Source organism: Vitis vinifera, chromosome 5 (assembly GCF_030704535.1).
Source record: "Vitis vinifera cultivar Pinot Noir 40024 chromosome 5, ASM3070453v1".
NCBI lineage: Eukaryota > Viridiplantae > Streptophyta > Magnoliopsida > Vitales > Vitaceae > Vitis > Vitis vinifera.
Window position 1 is genome coordinate 4,353,617 of NC_081809.1, and position 21,770 is coordinate 4,375,386.

At 35.6% G+C, this 21,770-nt stretch overlaps 1 protein-coding gene across 3 annotated transcripts in view; it reads left to right on the forward strand.

Annotated features, from left to right (window-relative positions):
* LOC100257995 (uncharacterized) overlaps positions 1-21,770 on the forward strand; it is a 30,964-nt gene that overhangs the window by 1,450 nt on the left and 7,744 nt on the right. For 2 of the 3 annotated variants that reach the window (XM_019220031.2, XM_010651550.3), the window contains exons 2-7: positions 1,398-1,479; positions 4,632-4,735; positions 7,982-8,108; positions 8,546-8,640; positions 10,936-11,059; positions 15,066-15,146. In XM_019220031.2, coding sequence (XP_019075576.1) covers positions 1,398-1,479; positions 4,632-4,735; positions 7,982-8,108; positions 8,546-8,640; positions 10,936-11,059; positions 15,066-15,146 — 613 coding nt within the window. Of the gene's footprint in view, positions 1-1,397; positions 1,480-4,631; positions 4,736-6,664; positions 6,706-7,981; positions 8,109-8,545; positions 8,641-10,935; positions 11,060-15,065; positions 15,147-21,770 lie in introns of those variants that run through there. The other variant, XM_019220032.2, reaches the window with a different exon arrangement.

Consider the following 21,770-nt stretch of genomic DNA (forward strand, 5'->3'; position numbering starts at 1 on the left):
TTAGATTACACTCTTTCTATATGCACCAAAATAAACATAAGGGAACCATGCTCTAAATCTTCCTTCGTCTTTTTCTCCATCCCCTTAGCCTTCCACCCCACCTGACCTTATGATGCATAGTCTTCCTAAATGGTGAGGCACAAAAATAGATGTAGGGGTAGAGATCAAAAGTTTATACTTTTAGATTCCATCACAATGTTAAGTTTTGTTGTGACAGAAAAGATTTGAAGCCTAGCATTATATTTTATTTAACCTTTTATAAATTTTGAGAATGATAACTTTTGGTGGGGCCTAACTGGAAATTTATGTTTATTAAGCCATCCATACAATTTTATGTGCTTTTTAGATGTTATGTAAAACTAAGCTCATGCTTACTTAAACAGTTAATAGTGTTGAAAATGGTCCTCAAAATCCATGGAGGCATATTCTACTTATTGGTAAACATCAATAAATCTATATGGTCCAGGCTGACATGAACTATCATTGGCTTCGTGCTCTTGTGAGTTATTTTCGTTATTTCAGTATTAGCTGGTGGGAGTGGCCAAAGAGTTTTTCAGTTGTCTTTATCAGGTGGTTGTAGCTAGGAATTATATCAAATCTGTTACTTGGAAGTTCCCAAGGGAAAGAAGGTTCTTGGTGAAGTCACTTTTTCACATGTCGGCTAGTAGGGAATGGACCATGTTCCCAGTTTCTAAAATGAGGTTGTTGGCTGCTGCATCTAAAGTGGCTTTTTCGTTTTCCTTGGAATGCAGCTTAAGGAAAGATCCTCACGTTGGATTATTTAAGAAAGAGGGGTTTGCTTTTGGCAAGTAGGTGAAATTTTTGTAAAAGGAATAAGAGGTTAGGTGGCTTAAGGAAATAGCCTCAAGTTAAAGTCTAGAGTAGTTAAGGAAGAGGGTTGTTTTTGGAAAACAGGTGCAACTTGTGTAAAAGGAATAAGGAGTCGGCCAATCGGACTCTAGTCCATTCCATGGTGATGTATGTGCTTTCGTATTTTATTTTTCCTCCACCGAGTGGTGTGGATCTTTCTTGATTTGGTTAAGGAAGTCTTGGAAACTTGATATGTAATTTTTTCCATAAATTCCAAGAGGAGAATGTGAAGGACTGCTCTTTGTTGCTAATTTTGATGCCTTTGGGAGGAGAAGAACAGTAGGATTTTTGAAGGAGCAGATTACACTATTGTGAAGCTTAAGAAGATCCTGTCAAGTTCTTTTTACTTTGGACTTTAATGCTTAGACACATACCTTTTTGAGTATTCTTAAGAATGTAATCTTAAGAATGAGGCATGCTTAAGAATCTTAACTTGTATTGCCATAATAATGTTTTATTTGGTTTTTGTTTGAATTTTTTTAGCAATTATTAAGTTGATTAAACGTTTAACCATTTTTGGCATGCAGAGCGGAATATGATCCAAAAAATGATTTGTTGGATCAAGAGTTCATGCTAAAAGGGAAATGGTTTCAAAGGAAGGATCTGGAGGTAAGAGTACAGTATCTATATTGAAAGATGCAAAATTTATTACTTTACATGCTTAATGTTTGAACTTTCATGTTAGTTGGAATAATTATTTTTTGGGAAAACTAGTTAGATAAACTATGTAAAAGGGATTTTTTTTTTTTTTTTTAATTATAGTGTGTCATTTTCAGTCAATTTCCTTGGACAAAGGAGAAATTGCTGAGAGAATTTCTATAGAAAAAGAATTTGTGGACCAAGTTGTCAAACTCACTCAAAATGCTAATTTTCATGACTTATGAAATGGGTGCTATTAGATGAGCCTTTTAGCATTTCTACATTCCTACTTTCTAGCATGCTGTATGGGGTGGTTTATTGATTCACCGTAACAATCTCACCCTGGATGAGCTGCAGAGGATCTCAGACCCTCAGAAACAAGTTACTAGAGAAATGATTTCCCTGCATTAGAACCTCTCTATAGTGCCAATTATGTTACCATGTCTCATCATGTCAGTTTCGGAGAAGGATTTAGACCCCCGATGGAACCAATTTAGTAGATTTTCATGTTACAGGTTTCTTTTATTTACGTCAGTTATATGATTTTAATCAACTTCTTTTTACAATAAAAAGATTTTTTTTTATGTTTTTAGAAAGAAAAAACGAGTTTACAGTCTAGATAGATGAAAATAAAGAAATATCTTGGGTTTGAACTTGAAACAATAGGGTTTTCTTTAAGAAGAATGGAAAGGAGAGAATGCAGTATTTGTTATGTCCTAACCTTGTCATTCTTAAAATTACAATATGCATATCATTGAACAAATGACCTCAATTATTTAACAATGAAAAAAGTGTTGTCTGTTTAAATTATTATATGACCCTTCTCAAATAGGTCTTAAGTTGGTGCAACAATGGTTTAAGACAACCTATCAATATATACTCATGTTAATTTAATTTGGAGACTTCATCAACATGAATATCCATGCTGGAACCTTGGCATGACATCATGTATGGAATGAATCAAGTGGGACTGCATTTTTAGGCAATAAATTGTGATCAATTCCAGTGTCCTTTGTGCCGAATGCTGAACTGAATTTTGGGTTATAGCAATGGCCAATCTTTTACGACACTAGAGATTTATTTGTTGTTGAACCTGAAACCCTTCATTGCAACGTAGATATATTGGTTCTTAAACCTTAAATCCATTATTTGAAAGAATTGTCTTTTCTTTAACAGGCATCAGTAAAAAGATATCTCAATCTAAACCACCTCACATACACAAGAAAGCATTGCCCTGCATTTGGCTTCAAGATTTAATCTAGCAACCATTGGTAACTCTTTGCTTTACAATGTGAATACATTGGAGGTTATGCTCTAGCAGGGTAACCAAAAGTGGACTGATGATCTGATGCTGAACCTGCCAATTCACATCAGCAAACACCTCAACCTTTAGATGAACATTGCTTAATTTGTCTCTCATGTCCTTTTGTGCGTTCCCAAGTTTTGTGGCAGGTAGTTTGTCTTGAGAGAAATGCCAAAATTTCCTTGGACAGATGGAGATTTGTGGGGGCCACATGAGAGGCTGCACAATTCTTTCTTCCCTCTGGGCTTCAGTAATGAATGCATTTTATGGAACCTATTGAACTTAATCTTACTAGATCAGAACCTTGCATGTTCATCAAAGAAGAGTTAGATGGAAGTGCAAGCTGAATGGAAACTTCTTCCAGTGTTTCACTCAAGTTAATGCTAATGGTTGTCTTTTGGGTAACCTAGGTCAGCTTGGATTGTTAGGGTCATTAGAAAGCATGATTGTACCGTACTAAAAGTCTTCTTTAAACCTGCCAGTATCTTTTATAGTGGAGTGGGAATCTGCTTGTGTCATCTCCAGTGTATCAAATAGGTAACATGTTGCTTGGAAATATGCTGGATGGCTGTGTCAGGTTGTCCACACTGCCAGATTTTTGAGGTCTTTCAACTAAATTTCTCGCTCAGCAAATCAGAAAGCGGACTTTCTTGCTAGGTGTGGGCCCTCCCAATTAGAGACTTATGTAGAGGATTTTTGACCTCCTTGGGAAGTAATTCTAGTAATCCGAATGCATATTCCAGAGTTCTTCAGCATTGGAGTTCTATATAGTTGTTCCATTTAGTCCTTCCTTGCACATTTACTTTCTATATTTTCCTTTTCTCCTGTCAGAATTTGTTTTTGTGAGAAATACAACTCATCCTTCTTTTTGTACATTTGCTTGCATATATTCTTATTGATGCTCAAATATGACTTATCAAAGAACTAGTTTTTATAATGAGCTTGGATGGGATCTGGTTGTTGAGAGGGATGGATGACAAGACAAGAAAATCTAAAGAGAACACATTTGATGGCCCTGTCTATGTTTTACTGGAATCGGACTTTGTTCAGTGATTAGAAAGAATGAATAAATGGAAAATGATGGTAAGAAATGGAGAGCACTTTTCAGTAAATGATGCTGAGAATTTGATCACATCTAGAATGAACTTTTCTTTGCCTCTACATCCATGATCTGAAACATTTGATGGCCATGTTTATGTTTTACTGGAATCGGACCTTGTTCTGTGAATAGAAAGAATGAACGAATGGAAAATGATGGTAAGAAATGGAGAGCACTTTTCAATAGTAAATGATGCTGAAAATCTGATCACATCTAGAATGAACTTTTCTTTGCCTCTATCTCCATGATCTGAAAAATTATGGTCAGTTTTGGTATCTTTTATTTGAAACATTTGATGGCCCTGTTTATGTTTTACTGGAATCAGACCTTGTTCAGTGATTAGAAAGAATGAATGAATGGAAAATGATGGTAAGAAATGGAGAGCACTTTTCAATAGTAAATGATGCTGAAAATCTGATCATACCTAGAATGAATTTTTCTTTGCCTCTATGTCCATGATCTGAAAAAATTATGGTCAATTCTGGTATCTTTTATTCCAAATACATGAGATGCTTTATGAGGGATGTGTTAATTTAATATGAGAAGCTGACCTACCATCCTGTAGGAGTTAGTTGCAGTTCTGGTTGTATCATCAGTATTATGTTTTTAGAAAATATTTGTTTGATTGGTCCTTTATGAAATGATGATTTCCTTTGCCGAGCTTGTAGTAATTCCAAATGACTGTATACCTTCAACTAAAGGGCTTGAAACATTCTGCAGGTTGTAAACAGTAGGGGAGATGTTCTTCAGTGTAGTCATTATGTGCCTATTGTTAGTCCTGATGGAAAGCCTCTGCCATGTGTGATATACTGCCATGGAAACAGGTTAGTGAATAATTATAGCTGATTAGAAATATTGCCCTAATATCTTGAGGTTCCATATGCACTGTACAGATTTCATGTAGATATCTCAGAACTTTCTACTGTTCAGAATATGGTGTTGGTAGCAGTTGAGAAAAGAGCTTTAAGCTCCAGCTGGTTTCATCAAAGCACAGCTAACTGTGCCTCTAATCTTACAGAAACGGAGTTGATGCATCCATTTGGGCCTAGTTGTGGAACACAGTTCTAAAAGGCATTAGTTTATTTAAAGAGTAGGGTTTCTTGACTGTTATTTACAGTTATAACAGTCACCGGGCCCACTACAATGTTTTCTCTTTTTTATAATTTTTTTACTACTGGAGATTATACATTTAAATATTAGATTCCAACTATATAAAAAATGAATGGAACGGCTATCATACCATTGATGATGAATACAATTTCTTTAATTCGTAATTCTTTTTTACTATTAAAGTATTATAGTCCTAAAAAGTAAATTCCAAGTATAAAAAATAATGTAACTGCTATTGTATGATCATTGTTGGTATATACCACTATAAAGTAGATTCCAAGTATAAAAAATAATGCAACAACTATTCTATGACCATTATTGGTAAATATCATTACTTTAGTGGTTTTATATTCTATGCATATCATATTACAAATGGTCTTATCATTAGTCAACCACTTTGTAATTTTCCTTTTTTAGGCAAACAAAGAATATAGAAAGTAGCACCAGCAAAAAGAGGTGCACTAAATGTACACACGTGGCATACAAAATGCACCAAGAAAAGAAAAACAAAAAGCATTTACATGAGACCGCCATCAGAAAGACCTAACCATTCACAATTAAGGCCATCCAAAAGATCCAGCAATGTGTAATTCTCAATCTTGAATAAAGCACAAGACCACTTTAACAAAGGTTTAATGAGGATATCCTTCAACCTTTGATCTGACAGCTTTCCTCATTGAAAATCCTTTGATTATATTCTCTCAACATGCACTAAAACGAGCATAGGAGAGATATGTAGCATACCTTCCTTCACCACTTATCTAGCCTCTTAATCTTCCATCCAAGGTTTTTCACTGAATCGGGAAATGTGTAACATACCTTCCTTTGCTACTTATCCAGCCTCTTAATCTTCCACCCAAGGTTTTTCACTGAATCTGGAAATGTGTAGCATACCTTCCTTCCCTACTTATCCGGCCTCTTTTTTTTTTTTTTTGATAAGTAAAAGAAGTATATTAAACGAAAAGAGGAAACACCAAAAACCGGTGCCCTCTAGGTATACAGGGAGTATACACACCACCTTCCCTAACTAGGAGCCTATCCAGTCTACAAAACTTACAAGAGAAGAATGACTCTCTGCTAGGGAACTCCTGACCCAAAACCAAAGATTACATACAAAAGAATATTTCAACCTTTGAAGCGAAAGGTCCTCATCCCCAAACGCTAACCTATTTCTCTTATTCCAAACTGACCAAAAAATACATAAAGGCGCCATTTGCCAAGCCTTCTTGCGTCTTTTTCCCACAAACCCTCCATTCCACCCAAGAAGGGTTGTCTTCACTGTACACGAAAGAGTCCACCCAAAGTTTTTCACTGAATCTGGAAATTCCCACTAGGCTAGAAAAGACTCTTGTAATTTCTAACCTAGTCGATGTTTGGTAAAACTTAATGCTTAATGCTTAATGACTTGAAATGAATTTAAGTTCAATTATGCTTAGGTTATTAAGTCATATTAAGCAATTAAGTTGATTTACCAAAGTCATATTTAACTTTAAGTTGTAATATTAAGTTACTTTATCAAGCATATTTAATATGTTTGTAACTTAAATTAAGTCATATTAAGTTAATAAGTTGATTTTTCAAACGGCCTCCTTGTAAAAAATATTCAAAGCTTATGAATAACTTAAATATTATGAATTAAACAGGAAAATCAATCTGTGGATTCGAAGACTAATTGTTTGATCAGGTCAGGTTTTGGAAATGTTTTCATTTTCCACTTTTATTTATTTATTTCCTTTTTGGATCTGGTTTGTTCAGTAAGCGTGAGAATCATTTGTATGACTAGGATACTAGACATTCTCTCACAAGAACAAAGAAAATGTGTTGAATTTGTTATTGCTTCATGAACTAAGAGATCTGATTTTTTAAAGCAACCCTACATAATATTTTCTCGGAATCCTTACAGACAATATAAAGAATGATTCTGAAAAATATATGCTGTTTAAATCATGTTCATATTGTTGTGGGGAGAGAGCAGGAGTGGGGGAAGGGTTGTGAATCATGTATACTACTAGGATACTAGGATATTCTCTCAAGAACAAAGAAAATGAGTTCATCTGACATGTTGTACAGTGGACTAAGAGATGTGATTTTGAAAAAGGTAACCCTACATGACATTTTTTTTTTAAATGGAAAAAGAAAATGTATAGATCAATCAGGAAAAATATGTGCTGATCAGATCATGTGTTGATATTAGAGAACTTCATGCGTCATGATTCTATTTGTCTGTTGTTACAAAGGATTTTCTTTCATTAGACTCCATTACATGGCAGGACTTCCTTCTTTTCTGTCATTTGCATGCTGCTTGTATCTGGTCTAGGGTCTACCTGATTACTTGTGATACCTGGACTCTTCAACTTCACTTAATGTACCTGTGTTGACACGATATGAGAGAGGTGTGGGTGTGACGATCTTTTTCAGATATTCCTATTTTGCTTTGGATATTCATTATTATGATTTTTTTTTTCTTTTCTAGAAACAAGGATAAAAGAGAAAAGAAAGAGAATATTGTTTTTTTCAAGAGAATGTTAATTTTTTGCTTCTAATTGAATTTTAATTGATTTTTTTATCTTTTTATGTCATATCCAAGTATCATGCAAAAACATTTTTCAGTCGAGTTCCTGTATCCTAATATTTGAGATGTGAAGGATCAGGTGCTTAGATACACACCCACATCTGACACACGTACCCAAACCCATGTGACATAGCTGACTGCTTTTTATGTTCTTTGCTACCTGAATTCCTTCTAGTAGTTTTTATTGCCATAATTGTTTCCTGATATCTATACAACTTGCTTTGTTACTGTTGTTTCTTGGATCCCATTGATTTCAATGCTATTTTTTCCAAGTCTAAACACACAATTTGTAGTTGACTTTTACCCTCTAAATTTTTAGTTGACTTTTACACTCTTGTTTCATGTAACACAGCTTTACTGACAAATAGAATATCTTGATTTTTTCCAGTGGCTGCAGGGCAGATGCCAGTGAAGCTGCTATAATTTTGCTGCCTTCAAATATTACGGTTTTCACCCTTGATTTCTCAGGATCTGGCCTTTCTGGAGGGGAGCATGTTACTCTGGGGTGGCATGAAGTAAGTCACAGAGTGACTAAAGCAAGATCCCTTTAGAAATATAAAAAATAAAATATAACGAGTGAATTTTTTGGTCCCTCCATTTTAATTTTTTGTATTAACATATATTTATTTTTAAAGACTTTTATATATTTATTTGAACAAATAGTCCTATGGGTTTCTTGATAATTACATATATTGAGGACTAAACTTGAAGAAAATTTGGTTTTTATTTTGTAGTGCATATAATTGGCATAACAGTGCATCTCTATGTTATTTTATTCTGCTTGTTTGTTTTTCCCTTTTCTCATTTCAATACAGGTCTGCATTATACAAGACCTCATATCTCTTCCCCATTGAATTCCATCTAATATACACCAGATCACGGATTTGTATGGTGGTTATTACTATTCTCTATTATTTGGTTGCTATCTTACATTCTTTTGTTTGGCTTTCAGAAGGATGATCTGAAGGCAGTGGTTGATCATCTGCGGGCAGATGGGAATGTCTCCTTGATTGGTTTGTGGGGCCGCTCAATGGGTGCTGTGACTAGGTTTTCTTCATGCACTTGGCTCTTTTCCTTTATGCTGGCATGCGAAAAATGTTGAACATAGGGAGCATCTTTTCCATTAAGTTTAGTGATCCTCTGGGTGACAGTTGTGCTTAGCAGGATAGCCCATGTTTGCTTAGTTATTTAATTCTGGGCATGGAAGGGCGACCATGATTTTGATCAAGTTGTGTGCAGTGTTATCAAAGGCTATTACCTAGTTTGCCTAGGCCACCAGGCTAAGCGGGGTAGATAGAAGTCACCTCTTGAAGACTCAAGCAAAGCGGCTTCAAAGAGGCGACGCTTAGGCGGTTGCCATAGGATAAGGCACAAGGCATAGAGGCGGTTGCTTTTGACCATGGGTTAAGATTAAATGTACTTAGATTATAGCTTAATTCAATCTATCACTATGATTGATAATATAACATTTCATCTCATACTTTGTTTACTCTAATGTTGGATTGAATTAAGGGTTTTTTTTTTTTCCTATCAAAACTTAATTCAATCTAACATTAAATTAAACAAAGTATAAGATGAAATGTTATATTATCAATTATAGTGATAATGAGATGAAGGGCTATCAATCTAGTCTTGATGAAAGTAATGACAATTTTAATTTCAACGATGACTATGATGTCTAAAGTTTCTCTAGGATGTTCATTCTCTTATTTTGTTTTTTATTTTGATTTTTGGATGTCTAGAAGACTAGAATGTGCAATTGGAAAAGATGAATTTTTCAAAATAATATGATGTTTCTTATGATGTGAGGTATATTTAACACTTTGAATAATTATTACTAATTTTTAAATTTTATAGGACACCATAAGAGATGAACAATTAATAGTGTTAATTGTTGAAGACGACACTTATATTGATTAAATATTGAATAGGTAAATATATGTATATTTCTTATCGCCTTATTATAATCAGGCCATTACCTTGCTTTTTGACTTTTGCCTTAGGCTAAAAGGAGTCCTATCACCTTGACATCATCTTTTGCTTTTGACAACACTGGTTGTGTGGGATTCCAGATGTTTGGCCTAATTGTTCTCAATATTTCACAGTGAGAACTGGCATGCTTACTTTGATTTAAAGTGAATACACTCTTCCCTGTTTATAACTTGTATGCAAGATTTTCTCATTTGAGTTGAGTTTCTTAAGTTTGTATTTTGATTCTATTGGCCTTGGATTGACTTAAAAGATACAAACCTCCCTGGAAGTCTTAGCCAAAAAAGGAATAAGGGTATTGAGTTTGAGAAGATTGGGCTGGAAGCTTTGGATCATCATGAAGTGCATGGGGCATGGAGTCAAAAGTGTTGTATCCATTTAATAGCTGCCAGAACGTAGAAGGATATGAGAAAGCATCTAGCATTAAGTTTACAACTTTTAGTATTTCAGAATTGATTTGAGAAATCTAGTTCAATTTTGTCTGTAAATTTTTCTCTTTCCTCTTTTAGAAAGTTCCTGCTTTGTTAGTAGATTGGTATGGTCAGGTTCTTTTCATGGGTTTGTTCTTGCCTTAGAAGTTTATTAAATCTATAAATATGGTCCATTTATAACCAACTTTTGAAGAATAATATTTATAGGGTGTTTAGTTGTATGTTGACTAGATTTACAAGCTAGTCTGGGAACCCCTTGCAGTAATCAAGGCAGGAGAATTCTTGCTTGCTCTATTTTTAGCTTCCATTCAAATCTATGGTATGCAGTTTTCCCTATTATATGAGTTTTCTCCACTGTAAAAGCCTACTAAGTCTTAGAACCCAGCTACTTTCAGCCTTCTTGCTATAGAGAGATATATTCATGGTAGATTGGAATAAGTTATCGCCAGAAGAAAAGGGATAGATGTCATGCCTGGTTAATTGTATATGTGGTCAGAAAATAATTACCTTAGTTTACCCTACTGAAGTAGGATGTATTCTTGTGCTCTTTATGTGTTTGGTTTTATGTACTTCATTATTTTGCAGGGCGCCACTTCTACTTGCATATTTATTTTTCACGTGTATTTCAGATTCACAGTTTTTGAAAAATTCCATCCATAAACAAGTCAAGCAAGCATGTGCTTCTTAATAAGGAATATTTATAATTTCCTTCTGCTATTGGATATGCCTTTTAAGATTTTATGAAATATTTTTCCCATGTAGATTTTTTCATACTCCATGTTACTCTCTGTAGAACTTCTTAGCCTCTATGCACTAATAATGAATTTCCACTTTGCTGCTGTAGTTGTCTAGGTTGTATTTTATATAATTGATGCGTCTCTGCTAGTTTCTGTGTCATAACATTGTGCATTGTTCCTCACAGCCTCATGTATGGAGCTGAGGATCCTTCAATTGCAGGAATGGTTCTTGACAGTCCCTTCTCTGATTTGGTTGACTTGATGATGGAACTTGTGGATACCTACAAGTTCCGTCTACCCAAATTCACTGTAAGTAGATTCATTCGTGGAAGTTTTTATGTTATCTTACAATTTGAGACAACAAGTTCTTGTTTTCTTTGTATAAAACTCTCTTCTCTTATTTGGTTTTAAGTAAATGTTATAATCTTCTTTTTATCAATCCTCGATGGTTCCTCATGCATTCAGATTACAAATATGTGATTGATTAGGTGTGAGGTACTATTGTTCATTTGGTGCCTCCTTGTTATATATACTCTTTTATTTTACCTGGAAAAAAGAAGAAGTTGTGAGGTACTTTAGTGAAAAGCTCCTAAAATCAGCTGGGTTGGATTTTTTAAATTATAATGGCTTTTCAGGGCGTTTTTAGATATCTAACAATTTAACTTAAAATAATGTATAAGCACTCTAGGTTCACACACACAGCCACACTTATAAAAGCAAATATCAGTGATGTTGATGTTCATGACTAATGTTTTGGCAAGCTGGAGACAAAAGTCAAGGGAGGTTTGGCTGAAGGAGGGTGATAGAATCACCAGTTTCTTTCACAAAATGGCAAGTGCACATTGAAGGAGGAATACTTTGGCTAAGGTCAAGATTAATGGGGCTTCGTTAACAAAGGAGGCTAACATTAAGGTAGGGTTTGTCGAAGCTTTCTAGATTCTTTTGACAGAGCCAAGGGATTGGCGTCCTAGTATTAGGGACATGAGCTTCAAAGCCCAAAGTATTCAAGATGCAACATTGTTGGAGGAACCTCTTGTAGAGGAAGAGGTGTTCAATGCATTGTCAGCTCTAAATGGGGATAAAGCCCCAGGGCCAGATGGCTTTTCAATGGTGTTCTGGTAGTGTTGTTAGGATTTCATTAAGGAAGATGTGATGAGATTCTTTAGGGAATATCATGAACAGGGTAGATTTGTAAAACGTCTCAATGCTATGTTTTTGGTGTTGGTAGCAAAGAAAGGAGGGGCAAAAAATCTTAAGGATTTTAGACCTATAAGTTTGGTGGTTAGTCTTTACAAGTTATTGGCCAAAGTATTGGTTAATAGGCTTAAAAGGATGGTGAATAAAGTGGTCTCCAATTTTCAGAATGCCTTTGTGGGAGGTAGCCAAATTCTTGATGCTATGCTTATAGCAAATGAAGCAATTGACTTGATCTTGAAAAGTAAGAGGTCTAGGGTGCTCTATAAGCTTGATGTTGAGAAGACATATGATCATGTCAATTGAGACTTTTTACTTGAGGTTTTGGAAAAAATGGGCTTTGGGCAAAGGTGGATTAGCTGCATTAGTTGGTGCATTTCGTGTCCAAGGTTCTCGGTTAATGTGAATGGTACCCCTTTAGGCTTTTAAAGCTCTAGGGGATTAAGGTAGGGGGATCCACTTTCTCCTTATTTGTTTGTGTTTTCCATGGAGGCGCTTAGTTGTCTCCTTAGTAGGGTAAGGGAGGGTGGTTTTTTGATTAGTTTCAAAGTGAATGGTAGAGATGGAGAGAGGTTGGCGGTTACTCATCTGTTTTTTGCTAATGATAACTTGGTGTTTTGTGAGGCCTCTTATGCCCAGATGACTTACTTAAGTTGGTTGCTTATGTGGTTTGAAATCATTTCGGGCTTGAAGATTAACTTAACCAAGAGTGAGCTCATTCCAATTGGGAAGGTGGAGGACTTGGAGAAGTTGGCTCTTGAATTAGGCTACAAAGGGGGGTGTTCTTGATCACTTGTTTGGGGCTTTCGCTAGGTGCCCCTCATAATTCGTTGGTGGCTTATGATAGAGTGGAAGAAAAGTTTCGTAAAAGACTGGCGTTATGGAAAAGACAATATATTTCCAAAAGGGGGAAACTTACGTTGATAAGGAGTAGGTTATCTAGTTGTCTAATCTACTTTATGTCTCTATTCCGAATACCAAGGATTGTATGTTTAAGGGACTTTCTTTGGGGAGGTGGAACCTTAGAAAGTAGGCCTCATTTTAGGGTTATGGGAGCTATTGTTCTCTCTTTTTAGGGTTTGTTAGGTGATGCAGTCCATTGTTAGGTTGGCATGACACTTTTGTTGGAAGAAAGCAGAAAAAAGTTTGGCGAGTAACACCCTTATGTCTCTTTTGGACAACTTGGAAAAAGAGAAATAGAAGATTTTTTGTGAATGTGGAACTCTCTGTCTAAAGGCTGAAATTCATGTTTTTGTGTAACTTGTTAACATGGACCAAACTGTTTATAGGCGAAAGCTCAATGTCCATGATTGATTTTATTGATTGGTTGGGTTCGTTTAGAGGGGGGGGGGGGGGGGGGGAGTAGTTTTTTGTTTTCTCTTACTTTTTTTGGCGCTTTATGACGGTCATTATATACATCATGTGTACTTTGGCCCTTTTTGGCGCTTTTCAAATTATTTCATTTATTGATAAAAAAAAATGACTAATGTTTTGGGAGGGAGGCCCCCCCTGATTTTTCTACAATATTTCAATCAATCGACAGAGGATTGAGAAAATGGAGATAAGCTAGCCACAATTTTGAGCTATGTTTCCAAAGATCTTCCTACATATATCTACAAATGATAGTGAAGTGAAAAAAATCCTGGATTTGACTTCTATGTTTTAATTATGGCAGAAGAAGATTATTATCAAGGTTTAAAGCAACATTATGTCTGATAGTAATGGCATATGGCTGTTCTAACTGATATAACAGCTATTGCTATTTACCTTTTATATTATTTTATCAGAATATTTGACTATAAAGAAATTCAGTTAAACTAAATCTTATTTCTACTCTTCATCATTGTCAATTCTGCTGCTCAAACCATTTTCTGCATTTCTACTTTATCTACAGTGACCATAGGCCATCATGTCCTTACCACACACACATTGTATGCATCCAAACAACGTATTTCTCGACTTGTAGTCTATAACAACTTATATTATTCTATATTATGATATAAATACGAAAAATATGACTGAGCAGTGGAACTTAATGGCCCTGTGGTGTTAGCATTCAACGACATTGTAATAACTATCATTGGGAGGTTTGGTGGGAGGTTCTAGGTTCAAATTCTAATGGGGTAAAAATTCACCTATCAAAAAAAAAAAATCTATCTTCCTGTTGTCAGGGCTCACCCATTGTCCTTGGCAGCCCCTTTCAGATGATCTTCCTGAGTTTGATTGGTGGTCCTTGGGAATCATTAACAACTGGGTAGTGGTGATCTCTTAAAGGGATCCCCCAGGCTCCATTTTATTCATCTTTTCTAAGACTTTAGGGTTTCTGTAAGGAAATAGATTTGCGTTGGGAGCTCTCTTGGTGGTTAACAGGAAACTGAGAAGAAGGGAGTTCGCAATATCACGATCAGAGGTGGTATTTCTAACTGGAGTGAAGGAGGAGGATGCTTTTTTTTTTTTGGGTGCTATCGAACCTTCTTGAAGAAGAATTTGACATTTTAATATCTTCTTTGCTATTATTTATAATAACTTCTTTCTTACCCACCAGAAAAAGAAGACTTTTGACATTTTAAGATCCAGCAGTTGTAGCCATAAAATTTAAGATCTCCTTGGCTTATAACTTTGTGGTTTATTGCACTTTGGCCATTTGATTTTCTTGTTCTTCCACTTTCTTTAGGTTTGTATTTGTAGGAAATCTTTTTCCCTTCCTCATATTATTTTCCTTGTATTAATAAAATTTCATCACATAAATCATCACCTTACAGGATCAAAACAACCATGGCATTCTTTATCATATACCAACAATATGAATTTTAGCATTAACCTAGATAAAAATGGTCTTTTAATCATGTAAATTCTAAATTTCTGTGATATGTCACTATTCTTTGTTTGACTTTTTGATTGTTTATGACATTGCATCCGTTTTTAATGCTTGGTGAAGGAATGGGTTAGTGTTTCACAATGTGTCCTTCTTTATCTTAAATTGTAACCCAAAACTCTTCAGACTGTGTTTATTTATGAATTATTGATGCGATATATATTTGGAGAAATAATTTCACTATGGCATTAAAGTAATGATCATGGTTGTGCCTATGGTCTTAACATCCTTTGTTTGTGAATTTAGGTGAAATTTGCAATCCAGTACATGCGAAAAGCTATCCAGAAAAAAGCAAAGTTTGACATAACAGATCTGAACACCATCAAGGTTTTATTCTACAATATATTTCTCTTGGGATGTTACATTTGATTGATTGCTTTGGAATGATGAAGCCATGAATTCATGATTTTTTATTTTATTTTAAGTTCTCATAATTATGAGTTCATTTACATAACTGTCATGTTGTCATTCAAAGTAGCTGGTTGAAAATCTTTTTGTTAATTCTCTTTTTCAACTATGTTTTCTGTTGTCCAACCTTATTTAAGACAGCTTGTGACAATCTATGATTTCATTTTGCAGGTGTGAATTTTGTGCAATCAAGTTGATTAAATCAGGAATGTGTTCACTAATTTATACAATACTTTGTCAAGTAAAAATGCTGTAGCCTAACTCAAGTGTTTAAGAACCTGAAAAACCCATGCTTTAATTGAAGACTTTAAACAGTATAGCCATTAATATTGCTTTTTGGGTTTCCAAGCAAATGAATTCTTGGAGTTCTCCTGAAGATCTAATGTAAGACAACATTAGGAAGGTTGTCTACAATCCAATAGGTGGGTTAGGGTTTCAATCTTTGAGAGTCTATGGAGGGGAAGAAGAATAGGAAAAAAAATAAAATTAAATATAGGAAAAGAAAAGATAAAGAAGAAAGATAAGAAACTTTAGGGTCTCACTAAGACCTTCTAAGGGCTCACCTAAAAGAAAAGTAATGGGTCTACCATTGAAAGTTAGAAGGTATGCAAAAAATTTAATATTATTCATCATCAATCTTTAATCCAATATTACATCAATTAGCCTTATTTATAGACTTTTGGAAACCCTACAAACTGAATAAATTAATGAAAATAGAAACCTAACCCATATAACTAAGTCTTATTTCTTTCCTAAAACTCCTAAATCTTCAAAATAATAGTAAAAAATAGAAAACTTAATTTTCAGAATTGAAACTTCTTGTAATTAGAATTTCTAAAAAAGAAGACTTCTAAATTCTAAAGACTTAAATAGAAATAAAAAAAAAAAGAAATTAATTTAAAACATAGAAAGTTTATAAACTTTTTTTTAAGAAAAATTCTAAACCTTGCCAAATTCTTTTTTTTTTTTTTTTTTTGATCAATAAGTATATAATTGTATTGCAAAGAGGCGCTAAAATAGCGACCCACAGAATTACACCTTGCCAAATTCTTAGTAAAACTCGAATACTAACTTCTTACTAATTTTAACATTAGAGAATGTAAAAAACTAGAAAATTACCCAAACACCCTTAATAGAGTATTTAGGATTTTTATTTTTTTTTTCAATTTTGTTTCTTTCTTTTCTTGAGTAGATTTTTGAGATTCATCCTCATCAATTATCTCCAACTTGGAAAAAAACTTGACCTCAAGTTTCAGTGACTTTCCATGTCAATTGAAACCTAAACCAGTGTTTTCCACTATTTTTCTTCATTGTCCCCTATTAATAACCTTTCCACGCTTCCTTAGCTCTTCTTATATAATGTGTAGTTAGATTGAATTGCTTTTTACACTTTTCTTGTTGACTATCCAAAACAATCTTGGGCTTTGGAAGTCAAACATTAGCTTCCCTTTAGCTCTTATATCAATTATGAGTGTGGTATTGGCAATTAAAATCTGTGTCATTACTTGCATAAATATGCTTGATGAATTAGTTAATCTAAAGATAATGACTAACCCCTCATATAACCTATCCTTAGGAGTTGGTAAGGAACTCCAGAAGGACTCCAGCTTTCCTAAATAAATCCCTTTCCAAGTAACTCATACTTGTCTCCTCAACTCTGCATGCTTTTTTGTGTTCATTTGATAAACTGGTGAAGTTGGCCATGATGTACTAGAGACTGGATCAATAGCTTGTTGTATATCATGCAATGGAGGAAGCTCATTGGGCAATTCTTTAGGATACAAGTCTGAAAAAAAAGCAAAGATGTTTTATACTTCTTCAACCAATCACTAAAACGAAGAAAATATTAGTCTTCTTACTTTCCCTCTCAAAGTCACTCATAGTGAGCATTTTTTTTTATTGCTTTTCTTTTGACTTCTTAATTGGTGGAACTTCCTTCATTGAACCGAGAATCTTCTTACACCTGTTGTGTAGAAGAATGTAGCTATTTTGGTAGCCGTCATGTTGAACCCTTTGATAAAAAGGCCATGGTCTTCCAAGCAATATGGGCAATTTTTATTAACAAAACATTACTTGATATGAATAAGGAATGCAACCAAACAACAAGAGTTTACTAGAGTAGATGTATCATTCACCTATCCCACTTGATATGAATTTGGATGCTCTTCTTTTTTTAGATTAAGCTTATGAACAAGTTGTTGTGAAGATATATTTGAACTACTTCCTTCATATATAATTAAAGTTTATGGTCTTCCTTGGCAAGAAAAGTATGGAAGATGTTAGTTTGACACTAATCCTCTTATTCCTTTGCTATTAGGGCAACCAATAGATTTACAAGGCTAGAACCTTTGGTTAACACATCATAATAATCGCCTTTTTCTCCAAGTTGCTCTTCATTGTGTCTCTTAGCTTCCTATGGATGAAATTCAAATTAAGGTTCTAGTTCTTAAATATAATGACATAATGACCATGCTCTCCACACTTGAAATATAATGGAGTTGTACCAACTCTTTTTTCCAGTAACACCCATGGGAGTTTTTTGCTTATTAACCTTTCTCCCTTAATTGCATTTTGAAGATTATTGATTGCTATCTTCACCATTCATATGATGAGGAGTGTTGGAATTTGTTCTACTTAAGGATTTACTTGTTGCTTGATTAAAGAAAGATCCCCCACTTTGTGACCCCAGACATCTAGAAGCCAAAAAATTGAGTGCTGCATCAATTTTAAGTGCTAGTTGATGAGCATCATTTGTGGTGAGTTTGCATAATCACTATCTCAAGTTGGATCTCCATTCGAAGTCTAGCTTTTCAAGTAGCAACTTTGAGTCTCACTTTTATTTACTTGATTTTGAATACTCAACTCATGAAATTCTTCTGTATATTCTTCAATTGATTTATTATTTTATTTGAGATTAAAGATCTTAGCGTGTGAGAGCTGTTCATAATCAATTAGGAGAAAGCACTCTTTCATCTTCAATTTTATCTCATTCCCTATGCCAATAGATGATTGGTTGGTTCTATAGAGTTGATCTTCGATACCATGTCACCATAAGCTCATTGCGCCTTTTAATTTTGCCTTCACAGAATGAAGCTTGATAGTCTTAGGTTATAGCATACCAAAGTAATCTTCCATAGACATAGGCTGATCAAGAAAAGTAGTAGGATTCAATTTGTCCCTAAAATTCAACAACTTCAATGTGTACCCCTTAGCTAATTTATGAACCTCTTTGTGTTCATGTTACAATGGATGTTTCCTATTGTGCCCCTTAGCTAATTTTCATTATAAAATTACCTTGCTCCTCATGTACTCAATTGGATGATTGGTTATAGTGATGGCTCCCACCATTTTCTTCAATAGATTGTCTTTCTCGACTTCTTTCCAATAGTCTCATTATCTCATTTAGCTTCTTGTTGAGTTTAATAATGGCTTCTTGTTAGGTTTGTTGTATAGTAGAAATTTCCTTCAAACATGTTTAGTTAACATTGTGATTATTAGAAGCTCCTAGAATTCATGCTTGGGTAAATTGCTTCACTCCTTAATTGTATGCTTCAATTCCAGTCAAGAACTTTCGCTCTAATACCAAAACTGATATAGGACAACCATAAGAAAGTTGTCTATTATCCACTAAGGTGGACTAAGGTTTCAATCTTTTAGGAATTAAGGAGGGGAACAAGAATAAAAATTATAGCAACGAAAAAAAAAAGATAGGAAAAGAAAAGATAAAGAAGAAAGATGGGAAACCTTAGAGTCTCACTAAGGTCTTCTAGAAGTCTCACCTAGAAGAAAAATATTAGAGTCTCATCATTGCATGTTGACCTCAATTAGCTTTTTTTACAGGCTTTAGAAAACCCTAAAAACTTGTTAGATAGTGTACAGTTATTTCAGTTATTTACTTTTCCTTATTGTATTGTGGGTTCCACTAGCATGTATATATATACCCAAGTCCAATGTGTATTATTAATAGTTTTTAATAACAAAAATTAGGGATTCTCCCTTTTCTCTCTTTTCACATGGTATCAGAGCCTAGGGAGAAAAAACCTTTCAGTGACCGTGTTTCATTCGGTCACCTTCCCCATCTTCTAAAGCTTTTCGGTCAACCGTATCGTTGTTAGAAAACCCTCACCGCCGTCAGAAAACCCTCACCGCCAGCGACTTTCCGGCAAAGTCCTTTTTCGACACCGACCATACCATCAAGTGCGCAAGGAGGAGATCTTTAAGTTTTGTCCAAGCACTGGAGGGAGAATCTCAGTCACGCGCAGGCCACACGCGTTTCTTCTCCGGTGGCCTGAACCTCACGCGCCGGTGCGCGAGGGCGTGTGGAGCACTTTCCGTCAATGCGCTTCCACCTCCAGCCTCACCTGATGCCGTTTAGCCACTCTCCATCTGTGCTTGTGCCATCCGAGCCCTACAAGTGCATTTTTTGGGGTTTTTTGTCTCCGTCGGCCCTCTAAACAGCCTTTCCGGCGACCTCCGGTGACTTCCTCTCCACCCCGAGCCCTGCATGTGTCTTAGGAAGTGTTCTTCTACCCTTCCAATAGTGCCACATTTGTTTTTCTTTACTATTTGGTCTCTCACAGTAGTGGATCCTCGGTTTTTCTTCTTTTAGCTGCGATTTGAAGCCGTATTAGGGCTCTCTTCGATCCAAACATATTTCGTTCTCCAGATAAGTAGATATGACTACTAAAAGTTCCATTTTTTCCTCTATTATATCTAGGTCTCCTATGATTATTTCGGAGAAATTGGTTGGCAGTGAAATTATTTGTCCTGATCTGCCTTTGTGGAGTTTTGGTTTATGGGTTAAGGTTATGAGGATCAACTTGTTACGTAGGAGGCGGATATCCTTGAGGTTAACAGAGTACAATGGAGGAAGATAGATGCACAGTTATGTAGTGTGTTATGACAATCAGTTGATCTTAAGATTCTGCTTCATCTTCGGGCCTACAAAACATGCTTTAAATTTTGGAATCAGGCGAAAGGGCTATACACGAATGATATCTAACGTCTTTATAAGGTGGCTTCTTCTATTGTCATTGTCAAACAACAAGATATGGATTTATCTACTTATATTGGCCAAATTGCCTCTCTTAAAGAGGAATTCTTGATCATGATGCTTCTTACTACTGATGTTGGGGATCAACGAACACAGATTGACAAGTTCTTCATGGTTCTTATGCTTATTGGCCTCCGTCCAAATCTTGAGACCGTCCGCGATTAGATTCTTGATTAGTTCCTCCGTTCCATCCTTTGATGATGTGTTTGCTCGCCTTCTCCGTATCTCCTCCACTCAGACTTTGCCATCTGATAACACTTCAGATTCTTCTGTATTAGTTTCTTAAACTAACTCTCGAGGAGGACGCAGTGGTAACCGAGGTAGAAGCCAACGTCCTCATTCCACCTATTGCAATAAGAACCGCACTCGTGATCGGTGTTATCAGTTACATGGGCAACCTCTCCGCACTGCCCACGTGGCCCAGTCATCTGATCCTCAGCCGCCTCAGCCTCCGACCTCCTCCACATCTCAGGGTATTTCCCTCACTGACAGTGAGTATGATGACTATCTCCGCTATTAGGCCACTAAGTCAGCTTCTATTACTTCTGTTGCCCAGACTGGTAATGCTTCTGCTTGTCTTACCCACACATCTTCTCTTGGACCTTGGATTCTAGATTCTGGCGCTTCTGATCACATATTTGGTAATAAGAATATTTTCTCTTCTATTACTACTACCTCTGCCTTACCTACTGTTACCTTAGCTACTGTTACCTTAGCTAATGGTTCTCAAATTGTGGCTAAAGGGATTGGTTTAGCACATCCTCTCCCTTCTGTCCTTTATACTCCTGAGTGTTCCTTTAATCTTATCTCCATCAGCAAAATCACTCGTACTCTTAACTGCTCTATTACTTTTTCTGATAAATTTGTGACCTTGCAGGACCGGAGTACGGGGAAGACGATTGGCATAGGACGTGAGTCTCAAGGCCTCTATCACCTCACCTCGCCTTCAACTCCCGCAGTTTGCATTTCCACTGATGCTCCCCTCCTCATCCACAGTCGCCTGGGCCACCCTAGTCTATCCAAGTTCCAGAAAATGGTCCCTCGTTTTTCATTTTTGTCGTCGCTTGCGTGTGAGTCCTGTCAGCTTGGGAAACATACTCGTGTCTCATTCCCAAAGCGTTTGAATAATCGGGCAAAGTCTCATTTTGAACTTGTCCACACTGATGTTTGGGGTCTTTGTCGGACCGCGTCTACTTTAGGATTTCAGTATTTTGTCACTTTCATTGATGACTATTCTCGATGTACTTGGTTATTTTTAATGAAAAATCGAGCTGAGTTATTCTCCATTTTCCAGAAATTTTATGCTGAAATCCAAACCCAGTTCAACTATTCGTGTGTTACGCAATGACAATGTCAGGGAATATTTTTCTGCACCATTTACTTCATTTATGTCCCAACATGGGATCATTCATCAATCTTCTTATGCTCATACTCCTCAACAAAATGGGGTAGCTGAATGTAAGAATCGACATCTTGTTGAGATAGCTCGT